The sequence below is a fragment of the Eptatretus burgeri genome, chromosome 3, assembly GCF_056783735.1.
Source record: "Eptatretus burgeri isolate ZD-2024b chromosome 3, Ebu_testis_v1, whole genome shotgun sequence".
NCBI lineage: Eukaryota > Metazoa > Chordata > Myxini > Myxiniformes > Myxinidae > Eptatretus > Eptatretus burgeri.
This window is the reverse complement of record NC_140963.1, coordinates 19291497-19308171: the sequence shown is the minus strand read 5'-3', so window position 1 is coordinate 19308171 and position 16675 is coordinate 19291497. Positions and strand designations below refer to the sequence as shown.

Below are 16675 nucleotides of genomic sequence, written 5' to 3'. Positions count from 1 at the left end.
AGGAATATCTGTTAATGGCATTGGGAATTTAAAATCTTTAATGTCCAAGGTATTCTCATATTTCATATATTGTTTTACTCTTTCTGAATTACATTTTGATGGATGTAAGTGAGCAAGAACAGACCAGAGAAAACATTTATTATCATTGTTCTTAATATTAACAACTGCCTTCTTTAGTTTTATTTCTTTTGGTAATTCAATATAAGAAGAAGCTTTAAGAGGGTTTGATTTTAGAATGTGTATATCTAAAAAGATGATTTTTTTAATATTGAATCCACTTCCTACCACTGTATTATCAACATCCTCCTCTTGTCTTGATAGTTCTTCATAAACCCCACTATTCAAAAAATCTTGAAATGATGTTATAAAATGAAGATCTGTTCTCATATAAGGAGTTTGTTCTTCATCTTGTCTTTTCATATTCATTTTCACTCCCATATAAAACTTTAAAGTTTTTATTTCTTTTAATGTCTTTTTAATAAATTTTTCAACATCGGGTTTCACTATTTCAATTGATTCAGCTATTGATGATGGACCGGGTTCTCCAAATTGAAAAATCCTTATTTTTATATGCCCTTTAAATGCCCCATCAGTGTTTTTAATATAATAGTCTCCCTTTACTTTAAACTCATTTTTCTTGTGTTTTTGTGATTGAAGATGTTGATTATAACTACTCTTCAAAACATCCTTTGAACAGATATCACAATGTTTTCTTTCCAACTCAAGAGGAGATATTTGATGAAATAGATTAAATGTGTGTTTGTTGGTTTGGAGGTGTTTTCTATAATGTTTATATTCGTGATTACAAACATCGCAGTACGTTGTATTCACCATATTTATAGAATAAAACTTTGCTTAAACTAAAATTTTCTTGATGAAAATTTTGTTTAATTTATAGGTGAATCTGTGCTTAAAAACATTTTATCCTCCAACTTTTTCACTTAATAAATACAATGTTTCAAGACACAAAAGACAAGTTTCAATCAATCTCTTCATCTGTTAAAGATACTGAGAAATATGTCAAGGATGTAAAATTGAACAAAGATAAATATAACAACTATTGGATAAAAACTATTATGGTAAATAATATGAGTTCTTCAATTTCCTTCAGTGGAAGGGCTTTTAGTATACCTGGTAGAACATCAATTAAAGTATCTCTAACAAAAGTTTCTCCTCTCCTTCTAGTAATATATTCAAAACTAGAAAAAGCAATGAAACAAGAAAAAGTATCAAAGAACAAAAACCTTATGGATGAAGCTTTAGAAAGAAAAGATAAGACCATCTGTAATATGCAAGGAGAAATTTGTATTTTTTTCAACAACCTTAAAGATGTAAATCTTGATGAAATAAAGGATGTTAATATATCAGGTGAAATGACATTTCGTTCAATAGTAGTTAATGATAATTTTAAAATTACCTTTAATATAAAAAATGTTGTCGTTGAATCTGATAATGAAAAAAGTATATCGATATCGATGGTAATATACAACTGAAAGTATAGATGAATTTCAGTTTAAGTAAAGTTTTACTTTATAAATATGCTAGACTTTCCTGATTCTCCATATGACAAATTTGAGAATTGTCCTGCGTGTGAAAGACAGGGATTAAACACAGAGTCAAAAGCCTATAAACAATGTATATTCTGTGATTATCTTCTAATTAATGATAATAAAAAATATAAAAAGGAAAATAATTCTTTTAGATTTACACCAAAAATGAATTACTTTACAAGATTGATTAGAGAAATGAATGTAAAGTATGAGGATGATAACACACCTTTCCTTACAAGGGAAGAAACTGAACGTATAAGAGAAATGTTCAAAGGATTGTTGTATATTATTCATGGATGTAATTTTCAGGGAAATATCAACACAAGATATTGTATAAATAAAATAATGGATTATCTTGAAATTAAACCTGAACTTAGGATAAAATATAGAGTTTCTAAAAAAGCTAATAATAAATTAAATAACCTGTTTTTCAAATATATAAATGAATGATTTTTTACCTATTTGGGAAAATAAGATAAAATTTAACAACCATAAAAATCTCCCAAATTCATTAAGATGTCTCATAGTTGGTTCAAGTGGATGTGGAAAAACCTGCTTACTTTTAAAAATGCTCCTCACTCCCAACTTTTTAGATTATGATAATTTAATAATTTTCACAAAGTCGAGTTTTCAACCAGAGTATCAACTACTCTCACAAGGTTTTAATGCTGGTCTTCAAAAAGAAGATATAATAGGTTTATTTAAACGTCAAAAAACCTAAATGATTATAACATTGAAGATATAATTCAACTATTTTGTGATACACAGAGATGTAAAAAGAAATCAAATCTTATAACTTGTATTCTTAGTGATAATACGGATGATATACCGTCTCCCCAAGATTTGGATAAATCAAAAAAGAACCTCGTTATCTTTGATGATTGTGTTAATGAGAGAAACCAAACCGTAATGGACAGCTACTACACAAGAGGGAGACATTCTTCTTGTAATTGTATTTATCTTAGTCAATCGTACTTTCAACTTCCTCGTCGTTCCATCAGAAACAATGCTAATACTTTTATTTTATTCAAGTTAAATTCAATAGATATCAATAATTTTTGGAGAGATAATTGTTCTACATTATGTAGTAAAAAGAAATTTGAGGATTATATGAAGCACACGACTGAAAAATATAAATATATTGTTGTGAAACAAGATGAGATATTAAGGGATATATTTTTTGTTTTATAAACAATTACATATATAAATGACAACTATTATTATAAATCTTGTGGGTAAATCTGCTTCTGGAAAAAACTTTCATAAATCAAGGTTCTTGTGTAGTACAAATGAGAATATTGTAAATTTACTTAAAAAACACCCCGTGATACGCATTGTATCAACAACAACTAGAGCAATAAGACCTGGAGAAGTAAAAGGTGAAGATTATCACTATATTTCAGTGGAGGAACATATACGATTGAGGAATGAAGGACAAATATTTGAGGAGGTTTCTCTTGGTACAACAAAATATTCACATTGTAAGAGTGAGTTAAAGAAACTAAAATCTGGTGGTGTTGGGATATTAGAAACTAATCCAGAAGGAACGAGACAAATTATTAAATATCTGAGCGGAGTGAAGATTTTATCATTCGGTTTTGATGTTGATGAAGAAACTCAACACAAACGTATGAAAAGCAGAGATGCAAGGATTAGTGAAGAAGAAATTACAACTCGCATTAATGTTAATAAAGAATTTGATGAAATATTTAAAGAAAAGGATTTATTTGAACACATCTACTTGAATGATGAAGAAAAGGAAAATTTCCCTGTTGATCTTTACAATTCATTAAATGATATTTTACAATAAATAAATGGATACAAAAGAAAGAGCAAGAAGATTTAAGGAACATCAAGAGTTGGTTTCAAAAGTTGTAAAACAACAGGAAGACATAAAGAAGAAACGCAGACAGAAACTAACGGGCGAAGAAGCATTTGAAAAAAAACAAGAGAAATTTTTTAAACCACTTTTAAAAACTTCCCAAGAAAAAATGAAAGATGTTTCCACAGTTCCCACAGTAGAATATACTCCTAGAAAGCTTCAAATGTTAAAAGATTTCAGTCAAATGACGGAGGAAGAATTAGAGCATATTGGAGAATTAGAACATGATGAAGGTTTATTTCAACAACTGGAAGAGATTAATCAACCCCTGATTATATTGTGAATGCTGTTCAAAACAATGAATATTCAGCAGATTCAAAAACCAAAGCAGGACTCATTCCAACAGAACAACCAGCAATATTTCATCTTGTTCAAGAAAAGGTATTGATATTTAATGATGAATTAAGGTTCTTAAGTTCTGCTCAACCCCCTGTTAAACTAACTCCGAGATTAATGTTTCTTCTCACAAAAGATGGAAGACAAGGTTCAACTGTGAGGGATGAATCAAAGTATATTGATAAACCATTGGATATGGAAAATAATGATGATAGAGTATATATTGATTTGCTGAACACTCTAAATTATAAGGTTATTCTTTCTGGTAAAAGTAGGAAGAATGAGAAGGAGAAACACATTATTCAGGCTTTAAGTATCCTTGGTTCAGGTATTAGTTTTCTTCCAAATGACCCATCGCAATTAGTTAATAGACTGTTATTGTTGTTCGGCAGTAAGAAGGCTGGAAATAACAATTGTTTTAATGAAGCATCAGCCATTTTAGACCAGTTGATGAACATGAAAATAATTAATAAATCTCAATATAAAGACATTTTATCTCATATTAAATAAGATGAGAAGCACAATCCTGAGTTTTAATTTCACAACAAGCGACCACACATCTTCATTCCCATACCCACTACAACTTGACACAACAAAAGAATATGAGGCATCTTTATTGTCCATGGAGACTTATAATACCTTATTTAATATAACCGAGAAAAATGACAAGTTTAGTTATAATCCGGGAAGTGGATACAAAACGATAACAGTCTCACCCGGAGCATACGAGATTTCTCAAATATCTTCCGAAATTGCTCGTCTTATGAAAGAACAGGGTGATGAACCAAAAAATATTGTTATAAACATTCAAAAACATACTTCAAAATCAACGATTAAAGTTAAAAATAACTACAAGGTTGATTTCACAATTGATAATTCATTTAGAGAGTTATTAGGTTTCTCCTCAAAAAAGATTGAAACTAATGGGACGTTTTACAGTGATAATGTCATTCAAATATCCTCAGGAATAAATTCGGTGTTAATTCACTGTGATTTGATTGATGGTGCTTATAATGATGGATTAAAAACAAATACAATATTTTCATTCAGCGCATACTCAACCCCAATTGGTTATAAATTCAATATGGAGCCTAAAAATTTGGTTTATCTACCTGTGTCAGGAAAAACCATACACAGAGTAAATTTTAGGATAACCGACCAAGATAATCGTGTGATTTCTTTTAATGGAGAAGTTATATCCATCAGAATTCACCTACGTGAAGTTTTTCAATAAATAAATACGATGGTTATTGTGAGGAAGCACGAGTTGGGAAAATATAAAATAATTACAGGGGATGGGATGTTCCTTTCCCCGTACTACAAGGGTGAAGGTATGTATCTTGGTAGAGGATACTATAAACCTAAGAGACAAAGGGGTGTCGGACATCAATTTAGAGGAGATGGGATAATTGATACTCTCATGGGTATTGGTTCAACTATTCTTAAACATAAAGACCTAATTGGTTCAACTGCTTCTGCTGTGGGAAATGTAGCAGGTGCTGTAAAGAGTATAAAAGATGCTCAGAAAGAATCTCATAAATTACAAGCAATAAAAGAAATTAAGAAAGGTAAAACTCAGTTGTCCCCCCAAGAACGACAGAAAATAATTCAAATACTTGGATCAGGGTTTCAAAAGTTTTAACATCTTTTTTCCTAAATAAATACAAGTATGGAAGCAATTGATAGTATCTATGATTTGGATGATACTATTATTATCTCAAACTCCACTAAAAAAGAAGATTACTTCAAGGTAAATGCAATAACTGGAACAGACTGGAATACAAATGGTACAAAAAGTTTTGAAATAAATAATCAACAAACCTATTTGAATCTCTCCGAAAGTTTCTTGTTGTGTAAATTTAAATTCACTAAGGCTGGGAATAACACAAACGCTACACTTGTAAATGATTTCTTCTGGAAAATGTTTGATAGTGTGCGATTGTATATTGGAACACAAGAAGTTGAAGCGGTTGATTATGTCTCTGCTGTATCTGAAATGATGAAATTTACACTCTATACATTCAGTGATAGAATGGGAAAGGGGTCTGTCGAAGGTTTTATTCCTGATATGTCAACGGGAACAAACACAGACCCTGGATATATTCAAAGGAAAGGAATGTATAATGATGATACAAAAGCAGAAAATAGTTTTACTGTGGCAGTTCCTCTTAAAGGTATATTTGGATTTTGTGATTATGATAAAGTTCTGTATGGTCTTAAAATTAGATTTCAACTACAAAGGAATGATAATGAAAATAGATTGCTTTTTGGTGTTGGTAGTGCTTTTGGTGAACAGAATAAATTTGTAATTGAGGAGATGAGTTGGTATATCAGTGAATATACTCCTAATCTTAAAACAGAAGAGATGTTGAATCGAAGACTTAACTCAAAAAAACCACTCAGTGTATCATACCTCAAAAGAAGATGTCAACACGTTAAACTCAATCAAACTACTTACACGTGGAATTTGGGTGTTCTGGAAGGAAAGCCACGATATCTGTGGATGATTTTTAAAAAGCCAGATGGTGATACTGCGACTGATAAGAATAATGCATTGAGTGATAATGCTAAGGTGAAACAACTTCGCGTTTCTCTAGATGGAACATTTTATCCACGAGATAGATTGGAAATTAATTGGGAAAAAATGATTTTGCTGAAGCATACAAGTCTTACCAAAAGGTGTGTGAAAGTAATGGAAATAAAGAACCTATTTTGGATATGACAGCATTTAAAAGTTTGTATACAATCTATACGTTTGACCTGAGCGCTCAAAAAGAAACTATAAAGTCTAATCGAGTGGATACTTCCCTATACATTGAAAGAGGAGAGAGTGAAGAAGTTGATACATATTGTTTGCTTTTGGAAGAAACAGAATTGCAGATTAATACAGATAATGGTGTGATGATTAGTCTCACATAATTTTTGTTAAATAAATGAGTGGCAAAGTACCAACTGGGGTATATGTTAATCAAATCAATCTTCATAAACTATCATCTTGTGTTCAAAATCAAAAGCCTTGTACGATTAACGTTAATACAATTCAGAGAAAAGGAGCAGTAAGAATTGATGTTTTGCTCACAAGAGAACAGGTTAAAATCTTGAATGACACTGGCTCACTTAAAATTAAAATGACAAAACCAATGTTGAAAAAATATTCAATAAGAGAGACGAGTGGAGGATTTCTCCCATTTCTAATTCCTTTATTTGCTGGTTTAAGTGCGGTTGGAGCATTGACGGGTGGTATTTCAACAGCGGTCAAAACTGCCAACGAAAGGAAGGCTCAACTCCAGGCTCAAAAAGAATTGGAAAGACATAACAAAGAGTTGGAGAAACAAATTAGTGGAAGTGGTGTAATTGTAGATTTTGCTGAAAAACTTGAAGGTCTGCCTGATAAAGCGAGATTGTTAGTTGGAGATATGCTTTCTTCTATAGCACAAGCAGGTGTAAAATTAACGAAAAGAGGTAATGGATTATATCTTTCTAATAAATAAATGAGCATTGATGAGTGGTTGAAAGAATTTGGAAAGAATACAACATCAAATTTACAACTTGCCAAATATTGTAAGAAATTAAAAATTCATAATGTGGTTATTTGTATGAGAGATGAATTAACAAATGTGTCGAAACATACAAAGAATATTATTATGAACTTAGAAGATAATGATGGGAACGGTTCTCATTGGGTTTGTATTTTTAATAGTCAAGACAAATATTATTTTGATAGTTTTGGTCTTCCACCACCTGTTGAAGTCATAAAATTCTTACAGAATGGTGTTTATCAAACATTTCAAGTCCAAGAATTAAATTCCAAGTGTTGTGGTCAATTATGTCTATATGTGTTATTTCAACTCAACAAAAATAAAAAATTTATGATATTATTTTTAATCTAATATAAATGACTTATGTTGGTAAAGATGGTTCTATCTTTGGTGTATCTCAAGAACTGGATATTGATTTATCAAATTATTACACAAAGGCACAGGCTGAACGACATAAATATAATATAAACAAAAATATTAACATGAAAAATGCTTATAAATTAAAAAATTATCCAAGCCCGACTGACGCGAATGACTTGGTGAGATTAAGCGATTTATCACAATATATATACTTAAATAAAACGGCTGTGTATTCTAAAGATACAGAAGTGTTGATATTATCTCCAGGTCATACAGAATTCACAGTTCGAATTAAAATAAATTTTTATAAAGAAGGGCGTATCGTTTGTATGAGAATAGAACAATGGGGGTATGATATGAATGATTTAGGGTATAATTGGTCATTTAAAATTAACCTCGAAGACCTGGAACAATTAAATCAGTCTCGTAAGGAAGAATATTATCCACTTGGTATCGAGAATGAGTTTTGTGGAGCCACGATTAGTAAACAACAAATAAAAGAATTTAATAAGGGTAAATATAATAATGGTTTTGCCCTTGTTTATCTCATGAAAACAGAAAAAACAGGATTATATATAATAAGTAAGGAAATACAAAATGATTTAACTATGGGAAGATGGGGAGGTGTTTCGTGCCATAATATTATTCTAACATATATTTCTAATACATAAATGACAGCAAGAAGGCTTCAAGAAAATTATCATTTCTGTGTCCAAGCATACCTTCAAGAAAAGGGTATTCGGTATTTTAATAAATATGTTCTACAACATAAGAATGAGGTATTTTCAATAAAAGATTGGCATTATGCTGATGTTGATAAACCAACAACTTTAGATTTAATTAGAATGTTAAATAATGAAAAAATTATAAGGTTAAGAAAAGGTAAGGCTCTTTTAGAAATTCAAAAGAAATTTTATTGGTTTCCTGTTGTAAAAAAATTATTTTGGATACAGGAATAACAAGAAATCCTGATGAATATATGTATAATATTCTATGGGGTGTAAACGATTCAAGTATAGTAAGGGATGAGGAAGGAGGTGAAGAAGAGAGGGAAGAGGAGGAAAAGGAGGAGGAGGAGAGAGAGAAGGAGGAAAGAGAGAAGAGAGAGAGGCAGGAAAGAGAGAGAATGAATAAATATCAAAATATGGAAACCAGTGCGATTCAAAAAGAATAGAGGTATTAAAGAAATTAACTTATCTCACCAGGGAGGAATACAAAGAATTAAAAAGTCTATTTGCAATACTTTCAACAAAACTATTAGCATCGTCAAGCTATTCATTTTAATTCAAGTTTTTTCTTAAATAAATGGAGGAGAGAGTGAAGGCATTTCTAAGGATTCTTTATGTTTTAAAAATTAAGATTCAAATGTGCATGTTGGAAACTAAAAAGGTTTTTGCACTCTGCAGAAATTTTTCTCATAAATAAATGAGTTATTGTCTCAAATGTAAAAAGAAAACTAATACTAAAAATATTTCATATATTAAAAGTAAAAATAACAGGGTTATACAAAAAGGTATATGTTCGGTGTGTGGTTCAAAAAAATCAATTTATCTCCAAACACAAACTCGGAGGAGATATACAAAAGTTTTTATCAGGAAGTAAATTTACAACTACTGGAATACCAGGGGAATTACATCTTCCAGGGTATTCTTTCTGTGGTCCAGGCACAAACTTGGATAAAAGATTAGATGAGGCAGACAATCCTAAATCCTGGAGTAAACCAATCAATAGAGTTGATGAAGTGTGCATGAGACACGATATTGATTATGGGAATACCACAACGTTGGAAGAAAAGCATGAAGCCGATAGAGAAATGTTATATAATTTGTCTCTGATACAAAATCCAACCTTGAGAGAAAAAGTTGATAGGTTCATCGTGAAGAAGATGATTAGTGCTAAATTGAAACTTGGACTTGGAAATTCAAAAAACTTATAGGCTCTAATGATGCCATTAAGACTGAAGAGCAATTAGCTGATGAATTACATAAACCAATATTCACAAAGTTTCAGAGAAGGAAAGTTTATTCCAAGGAAGTTGATTATATCTGGTCTGCTGATTTGATTGAACTCAATAATGATAAGGGGTACAAGTATGCTTTAACCGTTATTGATTTGAGGAGTAGATATGCGTGGGTTGTCCCTTTAAAAAACAAAACAGGTAATACTCTTATGTTAGCTTTTCAACAGATATTTAATAAAAGTAAGAGAAAACCTAAGAAATTGTGGACTGATGAGGGTAGAGAGTTTTATAACAAGACATTTATGAATTTTCTAAAAAATAACAGTATTACATTATACAGTACCTTTAATGAAGGGAAGGCAGTTGTTGTTGAACGTTTTAATCGTACCTTAAAAGAGAGACTATATAAAAAATTCACACAACTCGGTTCACAACAATGGTTATCTTTTATTCAGGATATTGTGGATAAGTATAATGACACGATTCACACGTCAACGAATATGAAGCCATCAGAAACATTTACAAAATTAAAATATGAAAAAGAGATTAATGTCAGAAAACCTAAGTTCAAAGTTGGTGATATCGTAAGAATATATAGGTGGAAATCTCATTTTGAAAAGGGTTTTACTGAACGATGGACGAAAGAACTTTTTAAAATTGTTGATGTAATAGATACAGTTCCTTGGACTTATAAAATATATGATTTGGAAGGGGAAGAGATTTTAGGTTCATTTTATTCACAGGAATTACAAAAGACAAAACTAAGCAGATAATACACCTTTGTGGACACTCGAGGGCCAAGTCCGAGGTGTATAACAGTATATAATGTGTGTCAAGGGGGACGTTCTTAGATCTGTGAACCTCAAACACAGAATCCTCAACTGAATAGTCAAGGCTTAACTTTTGTTTGTGTGTGTGTGTGCAATGGGAGCAATAGGTTGGCGCTTCACTCCCTCCTACTATACACCGTTGTGGACACTCGAGGGCCAAGTCCGAGGTGTATAACAGTATATAATGTGTGTCAAGGGGGACGTTCTTAGATCTGTGAACCCCAAACACAGAATCCTCAACTGAATAGTCAAGGCTTAACTTTTGTTTGTTGATGTGTATGTGTGTGTGTGTCCCAACCCTCACATTCAAAATCTCAACCCCAACCCTCACATTCAAAATCTCAACCCCAACTCAATCCTCGCCCAACACAATGTCTTTTTCAAAATGAGATTTCCACCTATATATATATATTTTTACGTCTTTTTCTTCTTCCAATTCTGTCTTTTAAGGCTTTCAGGTTTGATGACGTAGAAAGGGGGAGTAAGCCTGCACTTTCTTCCCAGAACTTTCTTGATCTTGCTCCCATCAAGCACCATCCGACAAAGAACTACATCGATAGGTTTAGATCCCAAAGAGTGATAGCAACTCCAAAAGTCTCCAAAATATAAATAAATAAAATAATAATAAATAAATAAATAAATAAATAAAAGCCCCCAAAAAAGTTTCAAGTGTCCAACATAAACCCAACTTTCCAAGTCTTCAAGGTATAACCACATTCCCGTTGAGTTTCCAAGATATGTATCACATTGTGAGTTATCAATCCAGAACCCACATTTCAAGTATTCAAAGTAAAACCAACTTACAAAGTCTCTTAAGGATAACTCATTTACTGATTTTTTCAAAATTTGTGAGTCTCCAAGGTAGGCCCCATATTTAGAACCATCTTGGCAGAACCCTTTTCCTGAGTCTCCAAGGTAGTTATTTAAACCATCAAGGCAGAACTCATTTACTGATTTTTCAAAATTTGTGAGTCTCCAAGGTAGGTCCCATATTTAGAACCATCTTGGCAAAACCCTTTTCCTGAGTCTCCAAGGTAGTTATTTAAACCATCAAGGCAGAACTCATTTACTGATTTTTTCAAAATTTGTGAGTCTCCAAGGTAAAACTTGTATTCTGGCTCATCAAGGTATAACTTGTTCAGTGGGTATTGTCTTGATAACTCACAATGAGTACTATTGCTGTAAAACTCTTTTTCAGGATTTTGCTGGTCTCCAAGGTATAACTCTTTGGTTGGGTCATCAAGGACGAACTCGTTCTGTGGGTCTTGGTCGCTCATAAGGTCTTCAACCAAGCCAACAATTTCGCCCCAAGTTGTAGCAAAAGCAGTATTTTCATTTCGTATTTCAGACACAATTTCCTGTGAGAGAAAATAATAATGTATTAATTAAGTTATTTAATTATTAAATGAGTATGCTTCAATCAAAGTTTGAAAATAGGAAAATAAAAAATCTTACCTCAATAGATAAGAGGTTTGAATCCAGTTCATCAACTTGAAGGTTTAGTTCCATAGAAGACAGAGAGTTCCAAGGAACACCAAAGTCATCCCACTCAAGGTCTTCAACCAAGCCAACAATTTCCCCCAAGTTGTAGCAAAAGCAGTATTTTCATTTCGTATTTCAGACACAATTTCCTGTGAGAGAAAATAATAATGTATTAATTAAGTTATTTAATTATTAAATGAGTATGCTTCAATCAAAGTTTGAAAATAGGAAAATAAAAAATCTTACCTCAATAGATAAGAGGTTTGAATCCAGTTCATCAACTTGAAGGTTTAGTTCCATAGAAGACAGACAGTTCGAGACAAGCACACAGAACACCATTGCCAGCAAGAACAAATGTTTAAAATGGAGCCTGGGTTTGAAGCTTTTATAGAGAAAGACTGGTGGGTGTGGTTTCCTTTGGAAATTCCCTGGGCAAGCCTAGGCAAGCCTTCATTGGGAAATTTTTCAAAACCATAACATCCTGTAATTTTCTAGTGATTTCTTTGTGAGTCAGAGATGAACTGGAAATGATGTAAGAGTGGGCGGGGCTTAGCAAAAGTAGGCGGAGCTTAGGAAAAGTGGGCGTGGCTTAGGAAAAATACCTTATGAAAAGTGGGCGGAGCTTAGCAAAAGTGGGCGGGGCTTAGGAAAAGTGGGCGTGGCTTAGAAAAAAATACCTCATGAAAAGTGGGCGGAGCTTAGCAAAAGTGGGCGGGGCTTAGAAAAAATACCTTACGAAAAGTGGGCGGAGCTTAGCAAAAGTGGGCGGGGCTTAGCAAAAGTGGGCGGGGCTTAAAGAAAAGTGGGCGGGGGTTATTGAATACCTTGTGGAAAGTGGGCGGGGGCTTAACAAAAGTGGGCGGGGCTTAAAGAAAAGTGGGCGGGGCTTAACAAAAAATAACCTGTGGCTCAGGAGGTGGCCAGATGAGAGCATTAAGAGAAGTTTATCATTTCGTAATGGCACAAATGGGGTATCTTAAAAAATATAAAGATTCAAATGTTTTGTTTGTTAATATTTTAGATGGGGATTATTGTGCAAAGAAAATTAAACTATTGAAGGAATTTGAGAATGAACAAATCTTTATAGGTTCAATGAGTGAGCTGTTCAACCCCCAGGTGTTCAATTCAATGAGGTTCAACCTCCAAGTTAAAAGGGGAGACAAATAAATATACCTTGGGATAAAAAGGGGATTTATTTTTAGGGAAAAAAAATATAAATCGCTGAAAATCCCCCATTCATTTACATGGGGAAAAGTGAGCCAGAATCAGTATTCTTACCCTACTTCTCTTAATTTTTTTCCATAGCTGTATACAGTATATAATAATGATAATTAGTACCCTTACGAGGAACTTCAACACTGGAGGATGTCATGAGGCCCATCAAAGCCTGCACTCTAATGACCAACTTGTGGGGGTTTTTTGTCCTCCATGCTATATCCTTTTTAAATGCAAGGAAGCAGCACATACCATTTTTAAAATCTTTGTTGGGTCATTCCATGTCAAATCATCAAAGAATCTGCCATCATCTCTCAGATTTTTGTAAAACTTTGGGAACCAATTGGGACCCATGAAAAACGGCAAGAACTCAAATATTTTTGCTAACAGCCTCTTAATTAGTGAGATACAGACTAACGAACTTTGGACTAATTAGCACGACGTCGCGAATTCAAATGGCCATATCTCTAAAAGTATAACACCTAGAGAGCTGGTTTTGGTGTCATTTTAAAGGTATTTTCATGCCCTATGAATTTGTCTGGGCAACAATTTCCTACCTCCAACCACAAAAAGTTATCACAAAATATAAACTTCAATCGTGAATCCCCAAAAAATGTATCCTTCAAATTTCCTCAAATTCATCCCAGAGGTACCTTATGATGTCAAGAAGCTTCCACATAAGTTTTGTGATGGGCACTCCAATAGTTTCTGAGATATGAGCAATAATGTACATGTACGTATGGCATATAGGTTCGAAAATCAGCATTTGTAATGTATTATACAATCATTCTAACCTAGTCATGACAGGGAACACAGGGAAGACCATCAATTGATTTAAGTATCATATACTTTCATTTTCAACTGGGCCTGAGGGGAAGAAACAAGTGCTGCTGTTGCTGCATTGAAGAGGAAATTGAAAGCCTAAGTCAGGTGGGTGAACACTGTGTACTTGAACTCACTTATTGATTGTATAATACATTACAAATGCTGATTTTCGAACCTATATGCCATACGTACATGTACATTATTGCTCATATCTCAGAAACTATTGGAGTGCCCATCACAAAATTTATGTGGAAGCTTCTTGACATCATAAGGTACCTCTGGGATGAATTTGAGGAAATTTGAAGATACATTTTTTGGGGATTCACGATTGAAGTTTATATTTTGTGATAACTTTTTGTGGTTGGAGGTAGGAAATTGTTGCCCAGACAAATTCATTGGGCATGAAAATACCTTTAAAATGACACCAAAACCAGCTCTCTAGGTGTTATACTTTTAGAGATATGGCCATTTGAATTTGCGACGTCATGCTAATTAGTCCAAAGTTCGTTCGTCTGTATCTCACTAATTAAGAGGCTGTTAGCAAAAATATTTGAGTTCTTGCCGTTTTTCATGGGTCCCAATTGGTTCCCAAAGTTTTACAAAAATCTGAGAGATGACGGCAGATTCTTTGATGATTTGACATGGAATGACCCTGTTATAACTTGGCCGGAGTTCTAACCTTCGAACCGCCGACCTCTCAGACTCAGAACGGACGCTCTCGGCATTACTTCACCACCCACTCTGGTTAAACCATTACAGCACGTTTCCCTTCTCGATCCTCCCTCCTCATGGACAATTGTACACATTGTGCACTAATGTGTATGAGCTGAAGCATTAAAGCACATCCTTTCGCTGTTCTTCTTCCATTTAGGAATATTCCACAAGCCGTCACCTCTCTGAAAGCTGAGAAGTGGGAAAGGAAAAAGGTGAGGCTTTAATCATGAATATGTGCTTTATGTTAAAAAGAAAAAAACTTCTCCAATCAACCAGTAATTTATTTTTAATTGAAGTAATTAAATGAAGTGTGAGTTATTTTTTTTTTTGTACACATTGTCGAGGCTCGTGGAAGAACTAGAACACAGAATGGACGTAACGGAACAAAAGGAACAACAGAAAGAGAGGGGGGAAACACTAACAGCAGAGCCGAGGGACAAAATTGACAGAGACGGACAAACAATGCATGCGGGTACTTGGGTCAGTGTATCAGGAGAATGCAGGGGAGTGGACAAGAAGGTGGTTGCTGGTGGACTGCATGCGCTTTCTCGAGACGTCTGCGGATGTTGTGTGTGTGTGTGGGGGCGGGGGAGGACGAAGCATTGAGAGGGAAAAAGGTGCAAGACCAGAAAAGAGGTGGAAGGAGACAGACCACCAACCTGTCTGTGATGATAAATGATCTGCCCATTGACAGCTTCATCAAGGAGTTCAATGATCTTGAAGGTCTTGGTTTCCATGGTTTCAAGCTGAGCAAGGTGTGAGGCAGGGGCATCAGCCCGAGAGAGAGAGAGAGAGACAGACAGACAGACAGACAGACAGACAGACAGACAGACAGACAGACAGACAGACAGACAGACAGACAGACAGACAGACTCCATCAAGTTGTGGATGAAAGCCTTGTAGGTGGATAAGAGTTCAGGTGTGCCAAGGGAGGACTTTGCAGGGCGGAGGATGCCCAGTCGGCAACTGGATTTGGAGACCAACTTTGAAATGTGGTTCCTCACCTTTCTGCAGTTGAAGTACAGAAAGGTGAGAGGCTGATAATTCATGAAACGTTTGAAACAAATTCTGTAAATTGCATGACAGCAATGGGGAGAGACAGTTGGTTTGTTTTGAGTTGCCATAATTGCACACACTCCATCTGCACAGTATGGAAAGGATTTTGTTGTGAAAAAGTACAAATGAAACAGAAGCAAGGAGGATTGAGAAGGGAGACATCTCCCAAATTGTAACAATAACCCCAAACCTAACCCCCACCCCCTTGATCGTGCCTCAGATTATGTCAATAATTAAATCCCCTACAACTTGTGTCTCCACTAACCCCTCGTAATCTCCTGATGTACCTTTGGCTTTGCATTTCTCTGCACAACCACCTGTTGTTCATCTGCATGGGATATCATCCACCTTGCAATGTCTCTTACAAGTTCGGGGGTTAAATATCGTTCAATTTAATGTATAGATTTTGTAACCAGTATATACACTATACAGATATAGATGTTTTTATGTTGTAGAATTTGTTTGATATGTTTTCTGGATAAGATACTTTTATCTTGTAGGTATTTTATCTGTACCTTTTACCATTCTGTAATTGGAAGTTAATAAATATATTGCTCAATTTTTCTCCATGAGGATCCACAACAAATAGGAAAATGGAATGCATTCATTGATTGCTTCGTCTGTGGTAAGAGCATGTCAAGGGTTGTACGAGTTGTGTGAATATGCCAAAGTGTGTTTGTTTTTTTTTTGGAAATAAACTCCTAATTTAGAAACAGAACCTGAGATAAGATACAATTATCGATTTCATCACTTTGCTGATGGGAGATTCCTTGGTGAGTGATTTTGGCTAGCTTTGACGTGGAGAGTAGATGACCTGAGGAACAAGGAATTCAATTATTTATTGATGAGAACGAGGAAATTAATGCTCACTCATCAGATCAACATTATAACGTGTGCACTGTTGCTGTCAAGCTCTGCTATGGAAG

At 34.0% G+C, this 16675-nt stretch overlaps 1 protein-coding gene across 1 annotated transcript in view; it reads left to right on the top strand.

The window, feature by feature from the left end:
* Positions 1-16675, top strand: part of PHGDH (phosphoglycerate dehydrogenase) — a 155159-nt gene that overhangs the window by 40893 nt on the left and 97591 nt on the right. Inside the window, exon 4 of the mRNA XM_085871981.1 lies at positions 14851-14905. Within this exon, the coding sequence (XP_085728107.1) occupies positions 14851-14905 (55 nt within the window). The remainder of the gene's footprint in view (positions 1-14850; positions 14906-16675) is intronic.